We start from the raw sequence: 24,840 nt of genomic DNA on the forward strand, positions 1-24,840 counted from the left end.
ATTCACTTCTTATGCTTATAGTCAGTTCTAAGAATTTTCAGAGATCCTTCTCACATTCTGGTTCTGGGGTGTAAAGATCTTTGATTCGTTATAGGGAGGAAAAAGAATGTTTCATTGTATATTGGATTCTCCTTTTTTAGGGTTCAGTCATGATGATAACTGATTTCAGTTTTTCTTTTCTACTTTTACTACTTCAGCTATTGAATTGTGGAAATCCTGGTGTAGAAACTGATACTGATACAGTTCAATGAGCAGGTGAGTGGAGACAAACACAGACCAGAAGTAGATACAGTTAGAGGGCTTCTTGATGTTTCAGAATCTTGCTTGGAGAATCTTCAACTCTCTATTTCAATTGGCCTGGGTCAAGTTTTTTACAGCGACCATCAAAACAGCGACTAAGACTAATGACTATTGTTTTCACAGAATATTTTTATATATGTTATATCATTGAATACATCCCTCCTGAGCATTTTCCATCCAAAGAAGCATGTTCTTGATGATTTATATCTGGAGTTCCCAACTCATTAGAAGAGATCAAATTGTGGATCACGAATGCCAACCTGGTTTTTGAAGCAGAGTCAATGCCCCTCTATCCTGGACTGAAAAATTTGATAATAATAACAGCAGATAATAATAATCTGTTTGACCTCCAGCACCTACTCCTTCGTAGGTCCTGATTATCCTTTGAAAATCTTCTCCTCCTCACTTTCTTCCCTGGCCATGCAGTTTGATGAGACTCCCAAAACCTTGGTTTTAGAGGTGGGCAATTGACCTACACCTCAGCCAATCTAGTATGTCCTGTGCCTGACTGGTTCAGGGATGGATATGAGGCGCAATCAGATCAATGAAGCACCATCCTGGGAGGATGTGAGGAACGACTATAGCCATCTTACTTATTCCTACAGACAGAGAATGGGAGCTGCTGACACTATCAAAAGGAGACTGAGGATGAAGCTAACTCTTCCCACAGCAAGCTGAGTGATGGAGAGCAATCAAAGCCTCATGATACCATTTGAGCCCTGTATCCAGCCAGGTCTAGAGCTACCTCTACTGATAGCTTTTCAATGATATACTCCAATAAAATGCCTTTTGACTTTAATGGAATTTTCTGTCACTTGCAACCATAGAATTCTAACTGATACATTTATAATTTGCCAGCACTAGGCTAAGCCCTTTTACGTAGGTTAGCTAATTGAATCCTTATGACAACCCTATGGGAGTAGTTATTATTTGCATTTCATAGCTGATGAAATAGAGGCTTAGAGAAATTAACTATCTTCCCACTCACAGGTGGGAGATGTTAGAGTTGGAATTAGGATTCAGGTCTTAGCTTTGCACTGTTTCCTGGACACGGGAACATGGCTGGGGGGTACCATCTATCAGGCACCATCCACTTCTCACCCTCCCTTCCCAATACTCCTAACCTGGTCCTTCATTTTACTGTCCTCCTTCTCTCTTCCCCTCCCCTCCCATACCTTGACTTTGAAACTCCAGGGAGATGAACATTAGCCCCTCCACCCAGCAAGCTCTGGGAGCCCAGGCTCAGCCCTTCCCCGGCCCATGGCAGGGGACTGGCTGAGATGACCCCCAGTTAGTCCTTCTGGCCACTTTGCTGTGAAGTCATGGCTCTTCCCTGGGTGTCAGTGATTGCTTCTTCCTTTCCTGGCCCAGAGCCATATTCAGAGGCTCGTCTGACAGCACCCAGGGCAACCCAGGCTGAGAGGCACCCTGCTTGGATAAGGCATTTTACCGCTCGGGCATTCGTGTACAGCTGGCTCTGTTTGAAATCCTGTCCCTCTCTGACTTCACTTCCTGAATGTGCTGACAGGCCTTTGAGCCAAGCCAAACAGGTTCCCAACGCCCGTGCCTGCAGAGTATTCCCCTGCGAGTGCAGCTGGGGAAACAAAACTTTTCTCCAGCCCGCAGAGAGGACCTGCCAGCCCTTATATGACCAAGAAGCAGGTCCTGCGAGACGTCGTTGAATCTTAATGGGAAACGTTTTCATTTCAGCCGGGGTGGGGTGTGTGTGTGTGTGTGTGTGTGTATTCATTCACACTGGCTTGGGCGGGGAAGTGGAATTCCTGATCACTTCCTCTTAAATTAACAAATCTACAGTGAAAAATGGCTAATTATTGCTTGCCTGCTCTATACAGGGTTTTACATATATGAACCTCTGACAACCCGCTGAGGTAGACATGGCTAGCCTTATTTTTACAAAGGAAGGAAATGATACATAGCGATACTCATGAACTTGATCCATGTCTCCCAGGTTTGAGCTGCAGAGCACAGATTGAACCCCTGGGTACCTGACTCCAAAATCCCTGTGCCTCCACTAACTCCTAATACCTCAATTCTCTCTTCCAACTTGTAATATCTCGATTCTTCATGTGGTCAGAAGGGTAGCAAGGCTCTGTTGTCTTTTGAGTTCTGTGAAGTTCTACAAGTTAGTTTTCTTCTCTGAATCTCAGTTTCCTCATACGCAAAATGGAATGATAGCAGTGTCTGTGGCAGGGAGGCTGTGAGGCTCCATTGAGATATAAATTCACGTGGCAGTACTACTCAAGGGCAGGGTCATATGTGAGCAAAGCTAGCTCTTCTGAGTCAAGAAAGACCTGGACTCAGCTCGGGCTTCCACCAGTCACTTATTCCATGAACTTGAACAAGATGGAAACCCCCATTTTCTCATGTATACAATATAGCCCTAACATTTACCTTGTAATTCCCAGCAGAGTGCCTGCTACATAGTAGAAATTTAGTAAATGGTATATGTATTGAATATTATACAGGCTTTTGTTTATTATACTTGCGGCAGACACAGTTGTTTCCTACTGGAGCAGTTAGGAAAGGCTAAATAACGCTACAGTAACAAAAAGCCCTCATCTCTGTGTCTTAATACAACAAAGGTTTAATTTTTGCTTCTGTTAAATGTCTATTGTTGATGCTGGGGGCGAGGAGGGACCCTGATCTACATCACCGTCATTTAAGGACCAGGTTAATGGACATTCCATCTCTGTGCTTCCACAGTTGACAAGGCTGGGAAAAGGAAACATGGTGAATTGAACACTCACTCTTAAGGCTCCCACCTGGATGTGAGAGATGTTACCACTGCTGGCATTTCATTGACTGACACAAGTCACAATGCCTCTCACCCAACTTCCAGGAGGTAGAAGATAGGGAAGTACTACCCTACCTTGTACAAGAGGAGAACTGGAAACATTTGGTGGAGAGCACTAATGACTATCCACCAACCCAAAAGCCACCCTCCATCTCACTTATTTTTTGCCATCAGAGCCTTGATTGTTATTTATTTTTAAATTTACTTTTGGTGTTCATTTTCCCATGTGCTTAGAAGAAGGTGATCCCAAGGGGGTGAATCACGACTATAGGCCAATCATGGTGGTCCCATTCCCTTGCCAGGGATGAGTTTGGGTATAGGCATATGACCTGCTCCGGGCCAATGGGACCTGAAGGGGAGTCTACTTGGGTGGAAGTAGGGAGCTTCTAGGAGAGGTTTCTCTTGCTAATAAAAAAGAGAAAGATGAAAGTAAACACCCTTGCATTGCTAGTGATTATTGTGTTTACCTATGATGCCAGGAACTGCTAAAGCTATCTTGAGTCCACACAAGGGGCATCTTTGAAACACTGAGAATGGTGAAACAGATAGAAAGCCCATGATGATGTCGCTGAGCCACTATATTTGCCCTGGATCTTGTTTAAATTGTGTCTTCTGTTACTGGCCCATGTAAGCATCTGAACTGGTGGAGTGGTCGATTATATAACAGCCCAGGTACCTGCTTATCTTTTTTCAAGATTTGCCATAAGGTGAGGGCATTCCTCCCTCCGAGCATGAATCTAGGATGAATCAAATACACCTTGGAAGAGATTTGCCATCAGCAGGAGCTGATGGACAGACAGTCCCATGGAGATCTGGGAAATGCCTAAATTTTGTCCAGGTAGCTAGTGAAAACCTATAGCCTAAGAAGGCAGTAACTTAATGATCTGGTAACCCAATTTTCTGAAGGAATAATGAAGCAATCATCAAGCAATGTCTTTTAGTGGATGTACATGAAGGAAGTTTGTGTAGCAAGAAACTGTCAGGGCTTCTCAGCACTAGTATTCTAGTCCCCCCAGAACTGAGCGGTTTGCAGCAGGGCAACGAGAGTTCATTAGACGTTGCTGTAGCATGGATGAAATATCCCAGGAGACTATCTGATTACCTTTGCTCAGATGCTGTGTACATCAAAGAACCTTCTGATGACTAATTCAGTTCCTCAAGGTCCTTGATGTAGAATCAAGGGGGTGCCCCAGGATCACCAGGGCATCAGGTTCCTAGAAAAATATAGGAGAAGAATATGGTTCTTGATGGCTGGGGACCTAATTGTGGCCCCACCAGTCACTGCATGAGGGGCCTCAACAAAAACTCTTAAAACTCACTGGGAGCCTCAGCTTCTGTTCCTGTGAAACACAGCTACTAACAATGACGCACGCAGGGTAGTGGTGAAAATAAAATGCAGTAGAAGAGATGAAATCATGTTGGAAAGGACAAGAGTATAAACTGGTGAGTACCAATCTCAGTGCTCATTCCTCTCCTCTTTGCTTACCCCACTCCAGGAAGGCAGCCCTTCCCTTAACTCCTAGGGTACCCCAGAGTTTTTCCAGGCTTTTCCTCATGCTGACCCTCCATCTGGAATTCCCTACCTCATCTCTTCTGCTCTTGACCTGATGAACTCTTAAGTCATCTAATCAGTCTCAGTTCAAGTATTTCTCCAGAAAGACCAGGATGACAATCAGACTCAGCATGGAACAGTTAGTACTTCACAACCCGACCCTTAAACGTTCCTGCTTCTTCTCCTTCACTCTTCTTCTCACACCTTCATTCCCAGCCTCTCCAAGCAGCTTACAGGTCCCTCAACACACCGTGTTTTCTGATGCCCTGTTCCTTTGCACACAAGTTCCTCCTCCAACCTTTTTTGTTCCTGCTGAGTTCCACTGGATCAACTCAGATGTCATTTCACCCGTGAAGTCTTTCCTGATAAAGTCTCTTCCTCCTGCATCTGGCACCTCTTTCTGCCTCACCTCCGTACTCTTCCCCACCAGACTGGGAATTCCAGGAGAACAGGGATTGTGTCGTGTTCCTCATGGAAGCCCCACTCTTAGCAAGGGCCTCAGTGAGACTGGGCCCAGGGGAATGCCCTTCTTTGGGACGTCAAAAGTCCAAAACCAAATAACTGGAGCCAGGGTCCAGAGTTAGCTAGGGATTGTTTCACTTTCTGGGGTCATCCCAGCTTCTAACCCTCTTCCCTTCTTCTTTAACATTCCACTTGACCCACGTAGAAGTAGGTGGTGGGGTGGGCAAGACTGAAAGGCATTGTCTTTTTCCTTGGTTCATTCAATGGGTATCTTCTCTAACAATAAAATAGCACGAGAATAGATACATTGGCATGATCCTTGTCTCTGTCAAGCAAACACTGGGTACTAACTTCAGGACCCCTGAAATACATTAACTTTACAAACAGGAAGTCCTCTCTGTCATTACCAATGAAATAGTGGTTTTTAATAAAGTCGCATGTAGAACTATTTTTTGTGCCTGCCTAATGATCACATATTATCCTTCCCTATCTCCACCTCCAAGCCTAATGTTTCAGGCAGGCCCATTTTATATGAGAAGGTGCCCGCTTAGTGGAGGAGCGAAGGGATGCTCTGTGTGGCTGGAAGAATGAATGTGCTAACAGTTTAATTCTTTTAAGAGCACTCATTGAGAACTAGGCTTTAGGACCTGGTGATTGGCCACGTTTGACTTTTCTGAGGGTCTTCAATCCATCTGGCATTGTGCGCCTGGAAATGGATGAGGTATATTTCACTAGAAGAAGTTAAGACCTGGAATTATTTTGGAGCATTTCAGTTCAATTGTCTATTCAGTCAACACACATTTTATAAACATCTCCTATGTAACCAGGCACTGTACTAGGAGTCTGGGTCCCACAGACGAGTAGGATAGGTTCTAGCCAAGAGACACAGAGGTTCACGATGATAATACTTTGATAAGTGCTATCACAGAAGTTTGGATAAAATGTTATGGATGCTCAATTGGGAATATTCGTTCCACCTGAAGAGGGAGTTAGCAAGGAAGGCGTCACAGAGAAGGTGCCACTTTTGCCAAACCTTGAAAAATGGGTAGGATTCAGCAGTTGAGCCAGAAGGAAAGGTATCCCAGTCAGAGGGATGAGTACAAGCAGAAGCATGGAGGGGTGAAAAGGCATGAAATTCAGATTCACACAAAGATACTTTTCTCATAGTGAATGTGTAGCCACTCAGCTTAGAAATTATTAACCTTTTTCGAATCATGGAACTTTTTGAGAACCAAATAGAGCTTAATGATCTCTCTCCCTAGGGGAGTGTGTGTTCATGTGGGCACACCCATACACAAACACAATTTTGTAGGCATTTTCATTGAGTTCATGAACCCTCTGCCCCAATGGACACAAAGGGTTAAGAATCTCTGAAATATACATATGTAAGACAGATTAAAAGAGGATTAATGGTTTTATGTGCCAATAGCTTCATCTTCTCCAACCATTAGTGTTACCCAAACAATAACTCATTGAATGCCAAAATAACATTGACCTTTGAGGGTCTGTAAGTATCTGATTTTCTGTCTCCAGAGTTTACAGGAGGTTACTGGTGAATTTCCTCTACCACAATTTTTTTTTCTATCCCTTTTGTTAGAATTTCAGAGATATACATTCAGAACGATAGTTGAAACAAACAAGGGTAGGGATAGGCCTGAGTTTCAGGCTTTTTGTTTTGTTTGGTTTTTTTAAAGTCAGAGTCTAGGGGCTTCCCTGGTGGCGCAGTGGTTGAGAGTCCGCCTGCCGATGCAGGGGACAGGGGTTCGTGCCCCGGTCCGGGAAGATCCCACATGCCACGGAGTGGCTGGGCCCGTGAGCCATGGCCGCTGAGCCTGCGCGTCCAGAGCCTGTGCTCCGCAACGGGAGAGGCCGCAACAGTGAGAGGCCCGCGTACCGCAAAAAAAAAAAAGTCAGAGTCTAAAGCAAACTGGGGAGTGGTGTGGCTTTTCTGTGCTGCACTGTTGTCTGGGCTTAGTCTACCTTTGCAGGTAATTAATTTCCCAGCCTGCTTATTTTTTCTAGTTGGCTCTTGTTTAGCTTCCACAGAGCCCCACCCCAAAGTGCTTTATTGTCCCTCTTCTGACTATTCCTACAAATGGTCAAAATCAACTCACCTTCCGGGTTGCTGACACGGGCAAATTCACTGTTTGGAGAAGTGTCTCTGCTCCCAGTAACCCTTTGTTAAATAAGTGTTGTTACAATGGAGTGGACCTGATAGCTGACAAGTCAGTCCAACCCCTTCCACTCCTGGACACTCCCCCGAGGAGAAACTCTCTGTCTTTGGATTTACAGCCACAGGCAGGATATTAGCACTCCCAGACCTGTTGGGTGCTAGAGCACTGCTAATGAGCAAAGAGCCCTGCCTCAGTTAGTGGTGTGGGGAAGTATTCCTGGATATCAAATTGCTTTTGCTGCTTGATAATCATACTGGCTCTTGGGATGAAAAGCAACCAAGCAAAAATTGTTCCCTTGTTGAGGACTGCCTTGTTGATCTCTTAAGTTATATCTGTAGACAGAATTTAAGTTTGCCATTTCTCCAGAGTGAAGGTTTGATTTATATACATAATCATTGTACTGGTGTTCATGTTTTCTCTTGTGTATTTTTTTATAGTATCTAGAGTACCATCTTTTGAGACCGAGTCTATAATAATTATCTAAACAAGGCTGATTATTTTAGAGACAAATTAAGAAACTAGAGAAGAATCCGAAATGATAAACTGCTATACTGGTAATCTGTCTAGGCATAGGGAGGGGGTGTGTGGAAAGTGAAAGAGAAAGAGAGACAGAGAGAGAGAGAAGGCGAATGAGGATGAATGAAGCTGGGAGAATGCTTCATCCAGACTGCAATTTCTGTGTTGACTTTTCATAAATTCTTTGCTTATTAATTACCAAATAACTTCAGATGGCAGTAATGTTAACCCCTGCAACTGAAAAGCAATGCTTCAGAACAGAGCTTGGGGAGAAGAAAAGTAGTAAAGGGAAAGGAATTCAAGATCTGTTATTGGTATTTGAATACATTTATTGTGACAAGAATGCTGTTATAAATATTCATATGCAAAGACCGTCTCTTTTATCTAGGAATTGTTAAAATAAAGATTCCAAATTGGAAGGATACATCTTTTGTAAAAATCTGCCACTGTTCCTGCTTTGAGAATAAGCATCTATTGTTAAAATTTCTACTAACATTATAAATGGTCACAGCACATGCCACTTGATATGATCCAAACTTTAAAATGTTTGACTTCCCAGGGAGCTGCCCCTATCCACCACAACCTCCCTTCCCTCAGCCTCCTGAAATGCCACATTATCCTTTGTAAGCCACTCTGTATAGCTTGTTGGGAAGAATATAACTTGATGAGGGAATCAGCTACAGTTATCTCTTAACTCCAGTAGGTAACAGTTTTCACTGCTTGATAGTAAGAAGCACTGAGAGTGATTTTAATGGACACTCTTAACTCTTTCAGCTCCACCTGGCAAAGTAATCTACAGGTAATGCAGAAAAGAGGTTGGGGGAGGGGTCACTTTTTCAATATTTTATTGTATTTTCTTAAATATCCTTTCTGGAATTTTCAGAAACAAAACATAAAAAAATTATATACTTTATTACAAATGGTAAACTCAGAGTGCTCCAAATCTCTTATTTACAAACAACGCTGGGCAGGACACCCAAACAAACAAACATGAAATAACTTACAAAGGCGTGAAGCTGTTTATTGACAGTAATCAGCTTTCATCAAATTAAAAAATATATACATGTACATACACAGTTATGGAAGGCAGTCCAGAAGGAGTTCATCTGCAGACTGGGCCTCGCTCTCGCAAACCTCCCTCCCGCCTCCCCCCCACCCCACCCCCTTTGTGTTCTTAAGGAGCACTACAGAAGCAATCTACAGTCTCTATTGCAGTTTGCGACCCCTCCCTCCCCCCTTTAATACTGAATGAGATCGAATGTTAGGTCCATGCAGTTCTTGGTCAATGTTAAAGAAAAGTCTAACGTTCTGTTTGCGCGGGGACAGCCCGACCGTAAAGCGGGGCAGCCCGCGGGCGGCCGCTCCCTGGCTCCCTGCCAAAGGGAGGGCGCGCCAAGTCCTTCCCTCTCGTGCACACTGGGGGCGCCGTCAGGACGCAACCCAGTCCAACTTGGAAACCCTTGGCTTTAGTCCTCGGGCACTTCTTTTTTCTCTCTTTCTCCCTCTCTCGCAACTTGTCAAGTTCTCAAGTCTGTCCCTCTCTGGGTTATTTGTTCTCCGTTGCCCCTCAGCCCCCGACAGTCTCGCCTCAAAACGTTTGCAACTGCTGCGTTAGCATGAGTTGGCACCCACTGTTAACGTGGTTCATGACTTTCTGCTTAAGCTGGGCCACCTGTTCCCTGAGCATGTTGGCCGTGGACGCCAGCTCCGAGTTCTGCGCTTTCAAGGTTTTCACTTTTTCCTCCAGCCGGGCGATCCTCTCCAGCTTCCTTTTCCGGCACTTGGAGGCAGCGATGCGGTTCCTCATGCGCTTCCTCTCCGCCTTGATCCGCTCCTGGGACTCCATGTCGATGGGGGACAGGGGCGGCGTTTCCCCGGGCATCTCGGGGACTGTCTGCGGCTCCTCCTTCAGGGCCTGCAGCCGCGGGTGCTGCACGGGGATCTGCTGGGGCAGGTGGTGCGGCGGCGGCGGCGGCGGCGGCTGCTGCTGAGGCTGCGCGGGAAAGGCCAGGCCGGCCGCGCCGTAGGAGGGCGCCCCGCCGCCGCCGCCGCCGCCGCCGCCGCTCAGCGCGCCCGGGTTGAAGTTGCTGAGGTTGGCGTAGACCGGCGGCTCGCTGTGCAGGCTGGCGCCGAAGCCGCCGCCGCCGCCGCCGCCGCCGCCCGCCACCGAGGCCACCGCCGGGGCCACCAGGCCCGCCCCGCTGACCGGCTGCGCCGCCGACGTGACGCTGGGCAGCGTGTTCTGGCTGTGCAGTTCGGCCAGGGCGCGCACGAAGCCCTCGGCGAAGCCCTCCTGCTCGTCCGTCACGTTCTTGGGACACAGGAACTGGGTGGGGGTCGGCGTGGTGGTGATGTGCCCGTTGCTGGACTGGATTATCAGGCGCTCCAGCTCGGGCGACGCCAGCTTGAGCAGCCCCACGTCGGGCGAGGTGAGGAGGTCGGAGTTCTTGGCCCGGAGGTGCGGCTTCAGGCTACCCACGGGGTCGGCCAGGTTCAGGGTCATGCTCTGCTTCAGGATCTTGGGGTTACTGTAGCCGTAGGCGCCGCTCTCGGACTGGAGGAACGAGGCGTTGAGGGCATCGTCGTAGAAGGTCGTTTCCATCTTTGCAGTCATAGAACAGTCTGTCACTTCACGTGGGGTTAGTTTGGGCTGCGCGCAGAAGTTTCGGGGCCGCAACAGCGCGCTGGCAAGCGGGGGACACCCGCGCTTCCCCAGGCCTTGAGCAAGGAAAGTTTCTGGAAGAGCGCGCGCCCCCGCCGGCTGGCCTCCCCCGGCGCCCTCCTCACCGGCTCGCTCCGGGGGATCGCAGGGTTAAGACGCCGCCCGCGCTCTTACTTGTCCGCTCGCGCGCGCCGCCCGGCTTTGAAAAGTCGCGGTCACTCCCGTAGCTCTCTCGGGCCCAGAGGTTCCTCGGAGCCCGCGGACGAACTCGCTTCCCGGCGGCAGCAGGTAGCGCGGACCCCGCGGTGGCCGGCCGGCGGCGGGTCTCCGCCGCCCCGACTCCGAAGACTGTCCCCTCCTCCGCTGCGAGGGGGAGGGGGCGCCCGGCAGCCTCGGCTCGCGCTCGCCCAAGTTCAGCAACCGGTTCGAGCGAAGCGGAGCGCACGTCCTCCTCTCTCTGCCACCTCCTTTTCTCTACCGCCGCCGCGGCAGCTTCCTTTGCAAAGGAAAGCTTTGCAAAAGTTCGCTCCGGGACCCGGCGGCCACTTGTCTCCTGTCCTCCTGGCCGGGAAACTTCTTGCCGCTGCAGCCGCTCTCCGGACTTCCCAGGGCGGACAGTGGCCGCTCTCCACGCTGTCAGCAGCGCTAGCGCAGCTGGGCTCTCTCCGCCTGGGGGCGGCTGGAGAAGGGGCTCTCCCGGCGCTCCCCAGAACACCAGCCCGGGAGCCACAAGCACTAGCTCCGGGCCGTTGGAGAGAAAATGGAAAAGAAAATAAGATTTGCAGTCCTTCCCAGCTGACTGTGCCTGTCTGCCTGCCTGCGTCCGCGTACCTCCACTCCCGCCTCACAGCTTCAGCCACACTCAGTGCAACTCTGAGCCCTTATCCAGCCCGAGCTCAACACTTATCTGCTACCAGTCAACCCCTAAAAATAGCCCATGATGTCACCCCAAGGCCTTCCCATTGGCTCGCGTCGCTCTCAGGAGGGCGGGCCCACCCGTCGCCATGGAGACCCCACCCTAGAAGATTCTTCTCTGGACCCGCGGAGGCTCACGGGATGAGGTAATGCTCTGTTGCCCTCCTACAGTTGGGCCCTTCTTTCTCCTCCTCCCCCCGGCCTCCCCCTCCACGCGACTTGAGCCCCTGTCTTCCTTCTCCCCTCCCCGGCGCGTCTTTCCCGGCCCGCCCGGTGCATTGTGGGCTGACGTCTTGGAGTTTGACTGCCTAGTGACGGTGGCTGCCGCGAGCCGGGCGGACTCGGGCGCTTGCAGCCTCTGAAGGAAGCGGGCTGAAGTTCAGGGCTCGGGGCGGGAAGGCAGGGGATGCGGGACCCAGAAGGCGGGGGAACCGGGCCAGGTGTCTGGGGCCGAGGGCGCGGGGCGGGTGGTATTTCCCCACCTCAGGGCTCGATGTCATTTCGCCGCCGCGAGGGCCGGGCCGGCTGAGCGCCCCGGAAGTGCGGGGGGGGGGGGGCCGGGAGTACCGCCCTTAAGGTGGCTCTGTTAAGTCCCCTGTGGGGACGAGTGAAAGTGGGCTTTTAAGTTTAGGGGCGGTTCTTGAGAGTCGGCCCCCCACGTTGAGAACGCTCTGAAGTTTGTCTCCTGATCAAGTTCAAGAGCGACTGTCCGGCTGCACCTGGAAGCCGAGTGATTTGCATTGCTTGAAACCTGGTGTTCAGCTAAGTCCCCGCCGCACCCCACCTCACCCTCCTGACCGTGGGAGAAAGGGTGCGGGGGTTCATAGCTTTGCCTCGGAGAGGAGATTTCTTACAGGAGGTGGAATTAGCGGGCAGCTCGGTGTCGAGTTGGGAACGAGCGTTTAGGGAATCCGAAACTCTGGGAACCCGGTGATCGCCTACTTCCCGCCCCCGCACAAGATGCATAGGCACACCACACATCCCACGCACACACGAACACACACACACACACACCACTCTTCCCGCCCTGATTTGCTTCCGGGAAAACTAGTCCGAGAACAGCAGACACTTGCCAAAAGTCACACAGCGAGTCAGGAGTAGAATCAAGATTTAAAATTTCTCCGCTCCCGGCCGGCCGGTGGGCCCATTATCCTGTGTAGCCTCTAGGATGCGCTAGACCCATGTAAGTGGTTCCTTTCTGTGGTTGTTACTTTATTCTCCCCCAACCCCTCACCCCTTAGGGAGAAAAGTGTATGGTGGGAAGAATAGCAAAGTCGGGAATCGTGGGTTCTCTCGCGGCCAGCGCTGCCACGTTGTGAAGTGAGCAAATCAGAGAACTTCTTTGAGCTTCAGTTCCCTCATCTGCAGGTGGGGCTGGTGAGACCCACCTTACTGGGCTGAGTTAGCGTAGAGTCATGGCCTCCAGGTCTAGGAGGTGGTCGCCAACAGCCCCCTTCCCTGCCCTTCTTCGGAGTTTCCCAGAGCGTCGATGGAATGCCAGGATGTAAGAATGTGACTTGGCAGGACCAGGTGGACTGATGCTGCGAGGAGCAGTGAGGGCAGGAGGGTGAGGGAGGAAAGGGTCAGAAGTCAGCTCCTTCCAGGGTTTTCTCCGGGACTGGGGCTTGAAGTTGGACCTGCAGCAGCTTATGTTCCTAGGTTCTAATTCTGGCTTTTCAGCTTCTGAGCTTGGGGGAATTCAGCCTTGGGTTCATAACCCAGAGCTTTAAGGTATTTGTGGCTTTTAGAGTTCAGATGCAACAGCCCGGCAGCAGCTGGTGTCAGGGAAATCTTGACAGCTTTCCTTTACTCCAGCACTTGCCTCTCATTGCCTTGTGCAGCAGGAGAAAACAGTGGCTACTGTGAGCCAGGCGCTGAACTGGGTGGGGGTAAGGGTACAGTGATGACACGAGTCAGTTACTTTCCTCAAGGAGGGAACATTCTCCTCTATATTGTTACCCTGAATCGTTTTCTTCTGTAATCAGGGAGCTGGTGTTTTAAAAATAATTTTAATGATAACAGTAATAAGAATGAATATCATGTATTAAACACCTACCATCAGCCAGGCATTCACCAGAGCAATTTATACAGTTCTCCCTACAACTATCTTGGGCTACATATATTATTATCTGGATTTAGTATATGAGGAACTAGGCCCAGAGAGTTTAAGTATCCTGCTCAGGTCACACAGGCAGCTGGAAGTAGACTTCAGGTGTGTGTTACATTCCCTTTTTATATCTTCTCTGCTGAGGGAGCCTCTTGTAAAGTATTGGTTGTCTGCAGAGGAAACGGCCCTTAGATGGTGGGATGGAAGAAATTGTCTTGCCCGATTCTCTGTAGCTCCTTTCAAAGCCTCCTTTCAGAGCTCCTGTATTTAGAAACTTCAAAACTTAGGACTTTACATAAATATATATCTTTTGCCTAAGGGTTCTGTGTGTTCCACTCTGCCTTATGTGGTTTAGTAGGCTGATTTTCTCCTTATGTTGAGAAATAGCATATTTCATCCAAAAAACAACAGATCTTTTCATGTTAACGCCCTTGCTTGGAAGCCTTCACTGGCTTCCCCTCACAACCAGGAGAGGGCTCGGATGCCTTTGCGTGGCAGAGGGGGCCTTTCACAACCTAGCTTCTGCTGTCCAGCCCCATCCTTCACTCCTAGTATCAGGAAAAGCTGGGCTATGCTGCCTTAACAAACAGCACTACCATTTCAGTGGCGTACCGCAGGGAAGTTTATTTCTTGCTCATGCCACGTCCCCACTGGGGGTCTGCAGGGGAGTTCCATTCCCTATGGATTTGGGCTGAAGAAGGCTTCATCTTGATGCATGCTTCTCCTTACGGTCTCGGCTGGGTAGAGGGAAGGCGGCAACTCATTCAGTGGCTCTCAGAGCATCCCCCTGGAAGTGACACACTGTACTCCTGCTCATGCATCCTTGGCCGGAGCAAGTTACGTGGCCATGCCTAACTTTAAAGCTCTGTAATCCTGCCAAGTGTCTCGAAGGGAGAGAGCCAGGAATATTTGGGAAACAACACTAATGACTCGAACAGTCTCTCTTTCTGTTCACCAAATGTTTGGCTTACTGTCCTCCCACAGGCAGAATTCCACTCTCTCCTCAAGGGGGACGACCCTAAAGACCCACCTAGTCACGGTATATCAAGCTCACTTTCCAAGGAGCGGGTGATGCGTAGTAGACTCTATATCAGCTCCAGATGTGACTCTTCATCCAAAGGCAAGATATCTGCCCGGCATACCCTCAGTATGTAGCAGTGGGACAGAGATGGGATAACTACAATGGACACACTGATCGGAAAGTGGAGGAATGGGACACCACAGTGGACATTAATCCAGAGCAGACATGTTGGGGACTCCCCTACCCAACACCCTGATTAGATGTGGATTCTGCTCCCTAAGTGTAGCTGCCCTAGCCACTGTTTTCTGTGACCCCTGGCCTTGACCTCTGAGAGAGTCTTCCTTCTGTACATCTAAAGCAGGCATAGGAAATAGGTTTTCAAACCAGCTTTTAAAAATAGGGGTGGTGTTGGGGGAACAGAGTGATATTAAGTCTCAAATACAGTCTCCTTTAATCCAGGCTGATGTTCTTTTGGCAGTGCAACTCTCCCAAAAATGTAGGTTTCTTATCTGTTTGATTCCAGGCGTTCCATGTGTCAATAGCCACAGCCAATTCTTTTCTAGACATGCCTCCATGGTTTGCCATGTTTCTTTGCTTTCTTGCTCTCCTGCCTGCTAATATCTCTCTCTCATTCATCTCATTTTCATATTCTCTCTGTCCCTCTCTGTTTCTTTGTCTTGCTGTCTCTCTGTCTATCTCTCTCCTGACTTGGCTTTGAGTGCTTTACGCTTATTGGGCTTAGGTGGGAGAGTCATACTTTTCCTCCCATTTCCTCCCTTTTCCCTTTTCTCTAATTGAAAGCATATGCTCAGTAACATCTTAATTTATCCAGAGGTTTAAACAATAGGCTTGAGGCCATACCTTTGACTTGAGCCATACTTCAGGGCTGATTTTAACTAGCCGTTTCTTGCTGAAAATCTTCCTTAATTTTACTAGTTGAGATTGAGAAACAATAGCCTCCTCTAACCCTCCATAACTCTGAATTTATAGATTGTCCCTAGTCTCTTTCATTCCTGCTTGCAAACTGGCCAGATCTTCTCTGAGCCCATCTCTCTCTCTTTTTTTTTATAAATTTATTTATTTTATTTATTTTTGGCTGTGTTGGGTCTTTGTTGCTGCGTGCGGGCTTTCTCTAGTTGTGGAGAGCGGGGGCTACTCTTCGTTGTGGTGCATGGGCTTCTCATTGCTGTAGCTTCTCTTGTTGCGGAGCATGGGCTCTAGGCACGCGAGCTTCAGTAGTTGTGGCACACGGGCTCAGTAGTTGTGGCTCATGAGCTCTAGAGCACAGGCTCAGTAGTTGTAGCTCACGGGCTTAGTTACTCCACGGCATGTGGGATTTTCCCGGACCAGGGCTCGAGCCCGTGTCCCCTGCATTGGCAGGCAGATTCTTAACCACTGCGCCACCAGGGAAGCCCCTGTATTGGCTTTAAAAGCTTCCTCCAAGAAATGACATGTTACTTATGTTTACATAGTATTGATCAAAAACTAGTCACATGACCATGTCTTACTTAAAAGGTGCAGGAAAGTGCAATCCTACTATGCACTTGGAAGTTAAGAGCTGGAAATGCACACCGCTGTATAGGCCAGGTTATGCTCCGGTAGCGATCCAAAAACCTTACTGAATGACAACCATGGAATTATTTCTCACTCGTGCTGCATGCCCATTACGCGTTGGTTGTGTCTCTGCTTCAGACACATCATTTTTGCTCTGGGACCTTTTCTGAAACATTGCTGATTGCCATGGCAGACAGCAAAGAACATGGTGCTTAAAGCTTCTACCGAAAACAGTTTCATGTGGCCAAGCCTGTTGTCAGTGGGGAGAGGCAGCAAGTATTTGCAAATAGTAATACAGTTTACCACGCCCTACACTACACATTCCTCCCATTCCTATGAGTCTCAGCTACCCTAAACATTTTCCATACCTCTGACATTTTCCTGGTTTTCCATTTATTTTCATCCTTAATCAAAATGCCACCTGGCAAACTCCTACTCACCCTTCAAGACCCTGCTCAAATAATTGCTCCCTCTGAAGCTTGCTGTTACCCCATCTCTCACCCTCAAGTAGTTATTATCTTCTTTGGCTCCCATCACACTGGGTACAGACCCGAAGCTGAGAATGTTCATCACGTGTTCTTGTAAATGTCTTCTTACACCCTGACTCCACATCCAGGAACTGTGTCTTACTCATTTTTATATTTCCAATGCTTAATGCAGTGCCTGGCACACGGAAGGATAGAAGAGACTCAATAAATGCTTATTGATGAGTTTCTTAAAAATAGTATTTTCTATAGCAGAATTAAGGGTGTGTTTTAATAGTCAAATAGCAACAGTAACTTGTTTAAATACATAAAGCTTCTAACAAATTCCCCTGCTGAACCTTCCCTAAGCACATCCTATTGGACTTGGGATAAAACCCAAATTCTTTTCTTTGCCTATAAGATCTCACATGACCTGGGTTATCCTACCTCACCAGCCTGAAATTACTAGTACTTCTCTCCTCACTATTCTGCAGCCACACTGGCTATGATTGTATCAGTCAGGATAGCCTAGGTTATGTTCCAGTAAAAAAACAACTCCAGATCTCAGTGACTTAAGACAAAAAAGTTTTATTTCTCACTTCTGCTCCATGTCCATCAAAAGTTGTCAGGCAGTCTGATCACTTTGGCTTCCCCTGGGATCCAGTCTGATGGAGTACGCACTTTCAGGAACATTACAGACCTCATGGTAAAGGGAAAGGGAGCTTTGAAGGGCTCTAGCCAGGCAATTAGGCACATTTGCGGGAGAATGTCACATGTCACTTCTTACAATTCATTGGCTAAAACTAGTCTAATGGCCCCACCCAGCCACAAGTTGACCAGGAAATGCCATCCTATTTGTCTGGAAGGCGGAGAGCTGCAAATCTTTGGCGACCAGTCCTAATGACTCCCACACTGGACTTCTTCAGTTCCTCAAACAAGACAGACTGTTTCTTGCCTAAGAACCCTTATATGAGCCCTCCTACCTCTTCCCCGTTCCTTGGTCAATTTTTATTTCTTTAGAGGTTAGCTTAAATGACACTTAAAGAGGCTTTCTTTTATATTACACCCCTGTACCCACCCCCATCTAAATTAGGTTCCTCTCTTCTGCCTTTTCATAAGTCTCTGTGTTTTTTCTTTATAACAGTTGGGATTTCAGGAGGGTGATAAATCACACCCTCTTTCGTTCCCTCCTGCGTTCAGAACCAGCTGAAAGTTAGATACAGGAATCAGATGAATGTGGATTGCATGCCCACTTGATAGCTGATATAGGCTAGATTGGAGGGCATGGCAGACATGAGGCCACAATGGGTTTCCTCATGTTTCATCCTGAATTAAACTTACCCACGGGTCCCTGGCAGAGGCGGGCAGTTGCAGGCCTTTTCCAAATGGACAGTCAGTGTTTGCATCCTATAGACAAATTCATTCTGAGAAGAGAGAACAGATGGCTGAGATGGGCCCGCTTTTGTATACACCATCCCCCTTACGGTGATGTCTTTTCAGCACTCAGAACGTCTGCAAAACTTAAGGGATCATAAAGTAACAAGGGCCCTTTAGAAGCCACCTTCCAAGTTCTGCCCTTTTCCCAATGTAGGAATCCCTTTGACAGCATCTTCACTACTTAAGTGCTTCTAGCGATCCTCAGAGCTGGGGAGTGATGTCTACTGAATGCTGCCAAATGGAACTCACTGGGAATATTATGGACATGAAACTGTGGGAAGCAATTTTGATCAGTCAGAGAGATCTCAGAGAAGGTCAGCCGAATGGTGAGAAGCCAGAAACTATGACCCGTGGAGAAGAATTGAAGGAACTGGGAATATTTACCCAAGGGGAAAAATAAAAAACCGTGAGACCATGTAAAGAAGTCTCCAAATAGTTGTGCAGCTATCACATGGGGGAGTTCACTTATTTTGCAGGTTTTGAGGTCAGAGCAAGGGTAATGACTAGAAGTTAGAGAGGAAAACTCGGCTATCTTTAAGGAAGAAACTTCTGAAGTTATAGTTATTTATCAATGTGATAGTTGCCTTAAAAGTAGAATGGAAATTCATCCATTCAATACATATTTACCGCTTACTATGTGCCAGACACTATACTGGGTTAGTTTATGATAATTCCTAGTGAGCCCGTAGTAACTTGCAGTATTCAAGTTATACTTTGTTTTCAAAGTTCATGAAAACCTTTTAAAATATTCTCTTTTAGAGTTTGTCTGGGAGTGGACACCAATATTAGTGGCTTTTTTTTTTCTCAATTCTAGAACTGACATTTTTTTTTCCTCTCAAAATTTGAAAACCTAAGATGATATTTTCTCATGTCCAGTGTTAGTTAGGTGAACATTCTTCGATCAAAACAATTGTTGGGAATTCCCTGGCAGTCCAGTGCTTAGGACTCCGGGCTTTCACTGCCGAGGGCCCGGGTTCAATCCCTGGTCGGGGAACTAAGGGCCCGTAAGCTGCACAGCGTGGCCAAAAAAAAAAAAAGTGTTTTTAGTGTCCATAAGTCAAAATTACCTGTACTTGGGATCACTTAAGACTAGATACTCCCTTACCATTTGGGGCAGAAGAACTACAAAGTGTTCCCCAAACTCCTTTTCCTTTCCTCCTGAGCATACTGCTCAACTACATTTTCCGGCCTCCTTTGTAATTAGGTGTGGCCACATGGCTGAGTTTTAACCAGTGCAAAGGGGGTTAATGTGATGTGTGCCACTTATCGGTCTGGCTCATAAAACCATCTCTCCCCATCTTCAGGGACATAGAGAAGGGCAGAGCCACAGGTGGAAGGAGCCTGGATCTTTGAATGACCACGTGGAAGATTCATTGCCCACCGGCCAGGATTATTTGCACTGGATTTTGCCTGAATGAGAAATCAACTTTACTGTTGAAACACCAAGATTTTGGAGTATATATGTTAAAGCTGCTAGTGTCTTCTCATTCCAACTGGTGCTTCAGGATGCCCTCAAAGAGAGAAGACATGTGGAACTGAAGTTAGGGATTTTGTTCTGCCCTTTTCTGTTAGAAGAGCATTAGTGGAGCAGGCAGAAGTGAAAGACATAGCACTTAATTACACACTGATGCTTCCTTGTGCTCATGTTTTCTTCCCAACTAATTTATAAACTTCATGAGACATGTTGCAATGTCTTACCTCCTCTTTTATATTTAATCTTTTGGTGGATATTTATAGAGAAATGCCAGGTGCTTTGAGGATTTCAGAAGAAATATAGGTAACACATAGTGTTAAATGTTATTCATTTACTCAACAATTTTTGAGAATTCACTCCGGGCCAGCCACTGGGAAGCATTGGTGAACAAAAGCTATGGTACCTGCCCACAAGTTGGGGTATAGCAAGGACAATAGAGATAAAGGGGCAAGACTAGTCAAGCATGATAATGCTGTGAGAAAGAAGGACAGGATATTCTGGATGCACGTGGAAGGGACATCTGACAAGGGTGGCAGTCAGAGAATTGTCCTCTATTAAGGTGATGAAGAAATTGAGACCCCCAAGGATGAATAGGAGTAGCCAGAAGAAGAGGAGACTGGAGAGAGAGTGCTCTAGGAATAGGGAATGCATGTACAAAGGCTTGGATATGGGGCTTGAAGATGGGGTGTGTCTGGAGGGACCAGAAGGTAAGCTGGAAAGGAAGAATGGAGAGGATGAGCATGAGAAGAGGAACTTATAATATATAAGGAACTTATATATTATAAGAGGAACTTATATAATATATAAGGAACTTATATATTATAAGAGGAACTTATATAATATATAAGGAACTTATATATTATAAGAGGAACTTATATAAGTATGAGGCATATACTTAATAAATGCAAACAGAAAGCCTTTTACTATACGTGTATGAATTTACCTAGGAGGAAATATGGCTGATTAATCATCAAGATGTCAACAGTTGTGATATTTGGGTAATTTCTTTTTTCCTCCTTATGCTTCTCTGTTTGTTTTAAAACTTTCCACAGTAAACACGTATTGCACTTGGAATTAAAAAAATCAAAGTGTATTTTCTTCTTAGTTGTGATTGTACCTGCTGGGCCCCATCGGATCTTCAGAACAGTCATCTGAGCAAACTGAGGTCCAGAGCTGATACACAGTGATGTTAGAATTAGCTTTCCTCTTGTTCCATTCAGCCTACTTCCTCTCCATTGTGCCTGCCTCCCCTGCAGTATCTAAGTACTGATGATGGCTTTTCCTGGAACTACTGACTTCAGTGCCATGTCGCGTGTTCGTGTGTATGTTGTTTGCAACTTGGAGAAATTGGATCCAAGTCCTCATGATCCTGCCCTCCTAAGACGCTTTCCACACGCAAAAGATGGTCCTCCACCTCCTGGTCTACATCCTTAGACCTCTCTTTTCTGTGATGCTCTCCTGTCCTTTGCCTAGTGAGGGAGGAAATTGTTTCTCATTATTCTGTCAACCCACATCTTGATTGACTAGTGTGTTGGTGCTTGGCCAAACCAGTGACAATGAACACCCAAACATTTGAAAGTCTTGAAACACTGTATTAACATTCTCTAAGTTATGTTGCTGCGACAAACCACCTCCCAAATCTCAGAGGCTTAAAATGACATGAGTTTAATTCATGCGCATGTTACATATCCATCGCGATATAGGGCTTAGCTCTTTACTCTGAGACTCTGGGTGAAGAAATTGCCCCCTTGAAGAAGTGACCCCCATCTGAGATATTGCTGGTGTGTGTCACAGGGAAGAGAGAGAGGTGACACCGGGGGATAGTTCTTAAAGCCTTGCCCACAGTCACTTCTGCTCACCTTTGATTGGCCAGAGTGTGTTACAGGGCCGATAGGGAGGGGCAGCCAATGTTTTGACAGATACCTTCTCAGCTCTCGAAATCTCTGCTTCTGTATCTATAAATGGAAATAGGTATAAAACATTATGGGATATTCAAACCATGGAATATCATGTGGCCATTTTTAAAAAATGAGTTAATTGCCCTTAAAAAAAGTGTGTTGACCTGAGAAAAGCCCATGATATAGCATTAGGTGAAGAACGCAAGTTGCCCAGTAAAGTGTATAGCTTGGTGTCATGTTTGCATAAATTTAGAAAACCTATATCTGAGCATATTTGTTTGTGTGAGGATATTAATAAAAACAGCTAATGTTTAAGGAATGCTTACATCATATGCCGATTCTGTGCTAAGTGCTTTTTGCGTGCATTTGCTCATTTAATCCTTGCAAAACCCAGAGAAAAGAGTAGAAAGTTATATTGAATAGTTATTATCAGCTATCTTACTTGGGGGTAGGATTAGAGAGATTTTATTTACTTTTAAAAGTAAATGATTTCTGTACATTTTTACTGATCACAGTAGGTGGATTAATCAGCTTTTGTGGTGAAAGAAACCACAGTAACATCTGAGCGCTGTGCAATGTTCAGTAATTTATTTTCTGCTTATGGGTCTGCAGTCAGCTGAGGTGGCAGGGCCTTTCAAGGCCCTGCCTGGTCTTCTTTCCTCCCCACTGCATCTGCATCCCCTGCAGTTTTCTAAGTAGTGATGATGGCTTTTCTTGGAACTGCTTATATCAGTGCTGTGTTGTGTGTGCTCAGGTGCAACCTGGAGAAATAGGGCCGAGGGTCAAATTCAGGTCTGCTCCATGTGCCTCATTCTAGAACCCACCCTGGAGAAGCAGAATCTGCCAGGGCTCTGTTCTTTTTGTGGCAGAGGTGGGGACAAATGGAAACATGGGAAGCTTCTGAAGGCCTGAGCTTGGAACTGCTCTGTTGTCATTTGGGCCCACATTCTATTAGCTGAAGCAAGTCACATGGCCAAGTCCAATATCAGTGGAGCTGGGAAGTCTTACAGGTTTAGAAGGAGGGAGTGAATATTCACTGTATAGTAATCTACAGTCAGCATTCATTGCTTTCTTAGTTAAAAAAAAGTAAATCACAATAAAGTGAGAAAAAGAATATTTACCAGTGATAGTTTAAATTATGTTCAATAGATTACAAAGTCACTGTATGCATTTCTCAAAAATACAAACTCCATATCTACAGTTATAATGAGCACAGTGATAATAACATGGACATTTAATTAACCAAAGTATTCATTGCCTAGTAGGGCAGGTAGGCATTTACACCAGCTTGGCTTATGCTGCTTGTGGTGTAACATTCTGAGCATAATTCAGAGACTGTTTAATGGCCCTATGTATTTATCACTACTACTTGTGTGGCCATCTGCAATCCAAGGAACTTAAATCATGGAATCACAGACTCTCAAACCTGGAAGGCTCTAGTGCCTGTGGTAGGCAAGTGCCTCTTAAGTTATATGGACAGCTGCTTTTGCCAATTATAGTCATTCTTGATTGGGTGTGTCTCACATTGCTGGAAAATGGTTATGGAAATCAAAATTCTTTCATTTAGTCCATGGGGACAGTGAGATCCCCCGCTGTCATTTACCTGAGTGGCCAAGATAGGATAGAGACCTAATTGTCTCTAGTAGGCCCAGGGCCTCTTGCTTTGTTTCTCTGCAAAACATGAGCATTCAAGCATATGGATCATTTGGGAATATTCACTAGGACCTGAAGCTTCCATTACTCTCTTTAAAAAGTATATTAAGCCTCCTTCCTTTACTGTTTCCTCTGTCTTAAGAGAACGCAAGTACTGCTTAGACCAACTAACTCTGAGTCATGCAAAGAAACAGTATTGGCACAGACTCTGAAATGAAGAGGAGCATGTTAAATTCCCTAAAACACTGGCCAGGAAATCATGCGTATTTTAATTTCCTTTCCATTCTAGGTAATTTAGAAATATCTGCTGATATAGCTTATGGGAATCAAAATTGCGCAAAGCAAATGTTTTACTAAGGACTTTGTTAAGATTATGAATTGTATTTCTCAAGTTTCAGTCATTTATCCATCACTTTTTCCATTTTGCTATGTCCACTTACTTCTCTCAAATCAACTTACTATTTTTCTTTAGATAGATTCACTTTTTTAAAACTTAAAGGTATTTTTATAGGAGATGATATATTACCAGTGTAAATGGATGAGAAGCATTACTTGCCATAAACACTGATACAACTGTAAGAAAAAATACATAATCATTAAAATAGATAACTTGTCTCATTCTACGTGTGGTAGGTGTTTTTCCACTGATATTGTGGAAAGTTATGGGCTCTGGAATCAGGAAGACGTGGGTTCAAATAACAACTCATTTTCTTTCTAGTAGTGTGATCTTGGGCAATTTTCTTTCTTTCTTTTTTAACATCTTTATTGGATTATAATTGCTTTACAATGTTGTGTTAATTTCTGCTCTATAACAAAGTGAATCAGCTATATGTATACATATATCCCCATATCTCCTCCCTCTTTTGTCTCCCTCCCACCCTCCCTATCCCACCCCTCTAGGTGATCATAAAGCACCGAGCTGATCTCCCTGTGCTATGTGGCTGCTTCCCACTAGCTATCTATTTTACATTTGGTAGTGTATATATGTCAGTGCTACTCTCTCACTTTGTCCCAGCTTACCCTTCCCCCTCCCCGTGTCCTCAAGTCCATTCTCTACGTCTGCATCTTTATTCCTGTCCTGTTGGGCAATTTTCTTAATTGTTGAACATCAGTTTCTTATCCATAAAATGGAACAGCATTTTAATCTATTAAATGGGAATAACTTAATGATTGATTGCCTACCAGGTGCTAGGTAATGTGCTAAGTGTGTGGGTACAATGAAAACTGGGTAAATGGACTTGGCGTCGAAGACTTGGATTCAAGTCCTATCTTATCTCCTTTTGGGTAAGTCATTTAACGTCTCTGAGCTTCAGTTTCCTCACCTGAAAATGAGTGTGATGGTTGCCATTTATGCCTACTTCCAAGAACTTCTGGAAGGAATGGCATCATTACTAATGGGAAAGCCTTTGATACACGGATACAGGCATTTCTGCTGTAATGTGACATGTACATTCCTGAAACACTCTGTGTTCTGCAGAGTTGTACATTAAAAGTAACATGACTTTCTGCAAAAATAGGGTTAAGGCAGGCCACTGAAAACCTGTACAATAGTGTAACCATACTGCTAAGGTAAAACTCTAAATATCCTAATAAAAGTAATAGAGCTAAAAAGATCTGTTAAATTTTGACTAAATAAATACACCCACACCCACACATACATACTACAGCAAATGTAGGGTTTTACCGTAAAACTGGCAAAGGCAGCTTGATGGAAGGCATGAGGAAGGCAAGGCTGCTGAAGTTATGGGGGCGAGGGTAAACGCTCAAAGATGGGACCGCACCATGCAATAAGCTCTTTCAAGGAGTATGTAGGCAAACAGCCCAGCAAGAGGATGG

At 46.1% G+C, this 24,840-nt stretch overlaps 1 protein-coding gene across 1 annotated transcript; it reads right to left on the reverse strand.

Annotated features, from left to right (window-relative positions):
• Nucleotides 1-9,059: 9,059 nt before the first annotated feature.
• On the reverse strand, nt 9,060-10,433 carry JUN (Jun proto-oncogene, AP-1 transcription factor subunit; the record flags this gene model as incomplete). The annotated part of the gene is made up of 1 exon (XM_079697530.1): nt 9,060-10,433. One exon carries the CDS (start codon nt 10,431-10,433, stop codon nt 9,408-9,410), a length of 1,026 nt encoding a protein of 341 aa, XP_079553656.1. The 3' UTR covers nt 9,060-9,407.
• Nucleotides 10,434-24,840: the final 14,407 nt, after the last annotated feature.

The sequence above is a fragment of the Hyperoodon ampullatus genome (assembly GCF_949752795.1).
Source record: "Hyperoodon ampullatus genome assembly, chromosome: 2".
In the NCBI taxonomy this organism is placed as follows: Eukaryota; Metazoa; Chordata; class Mammalia; order Artiodactyla; family Ziphiidae; genus Hyperoodon; species Hyperoodon ampullatus.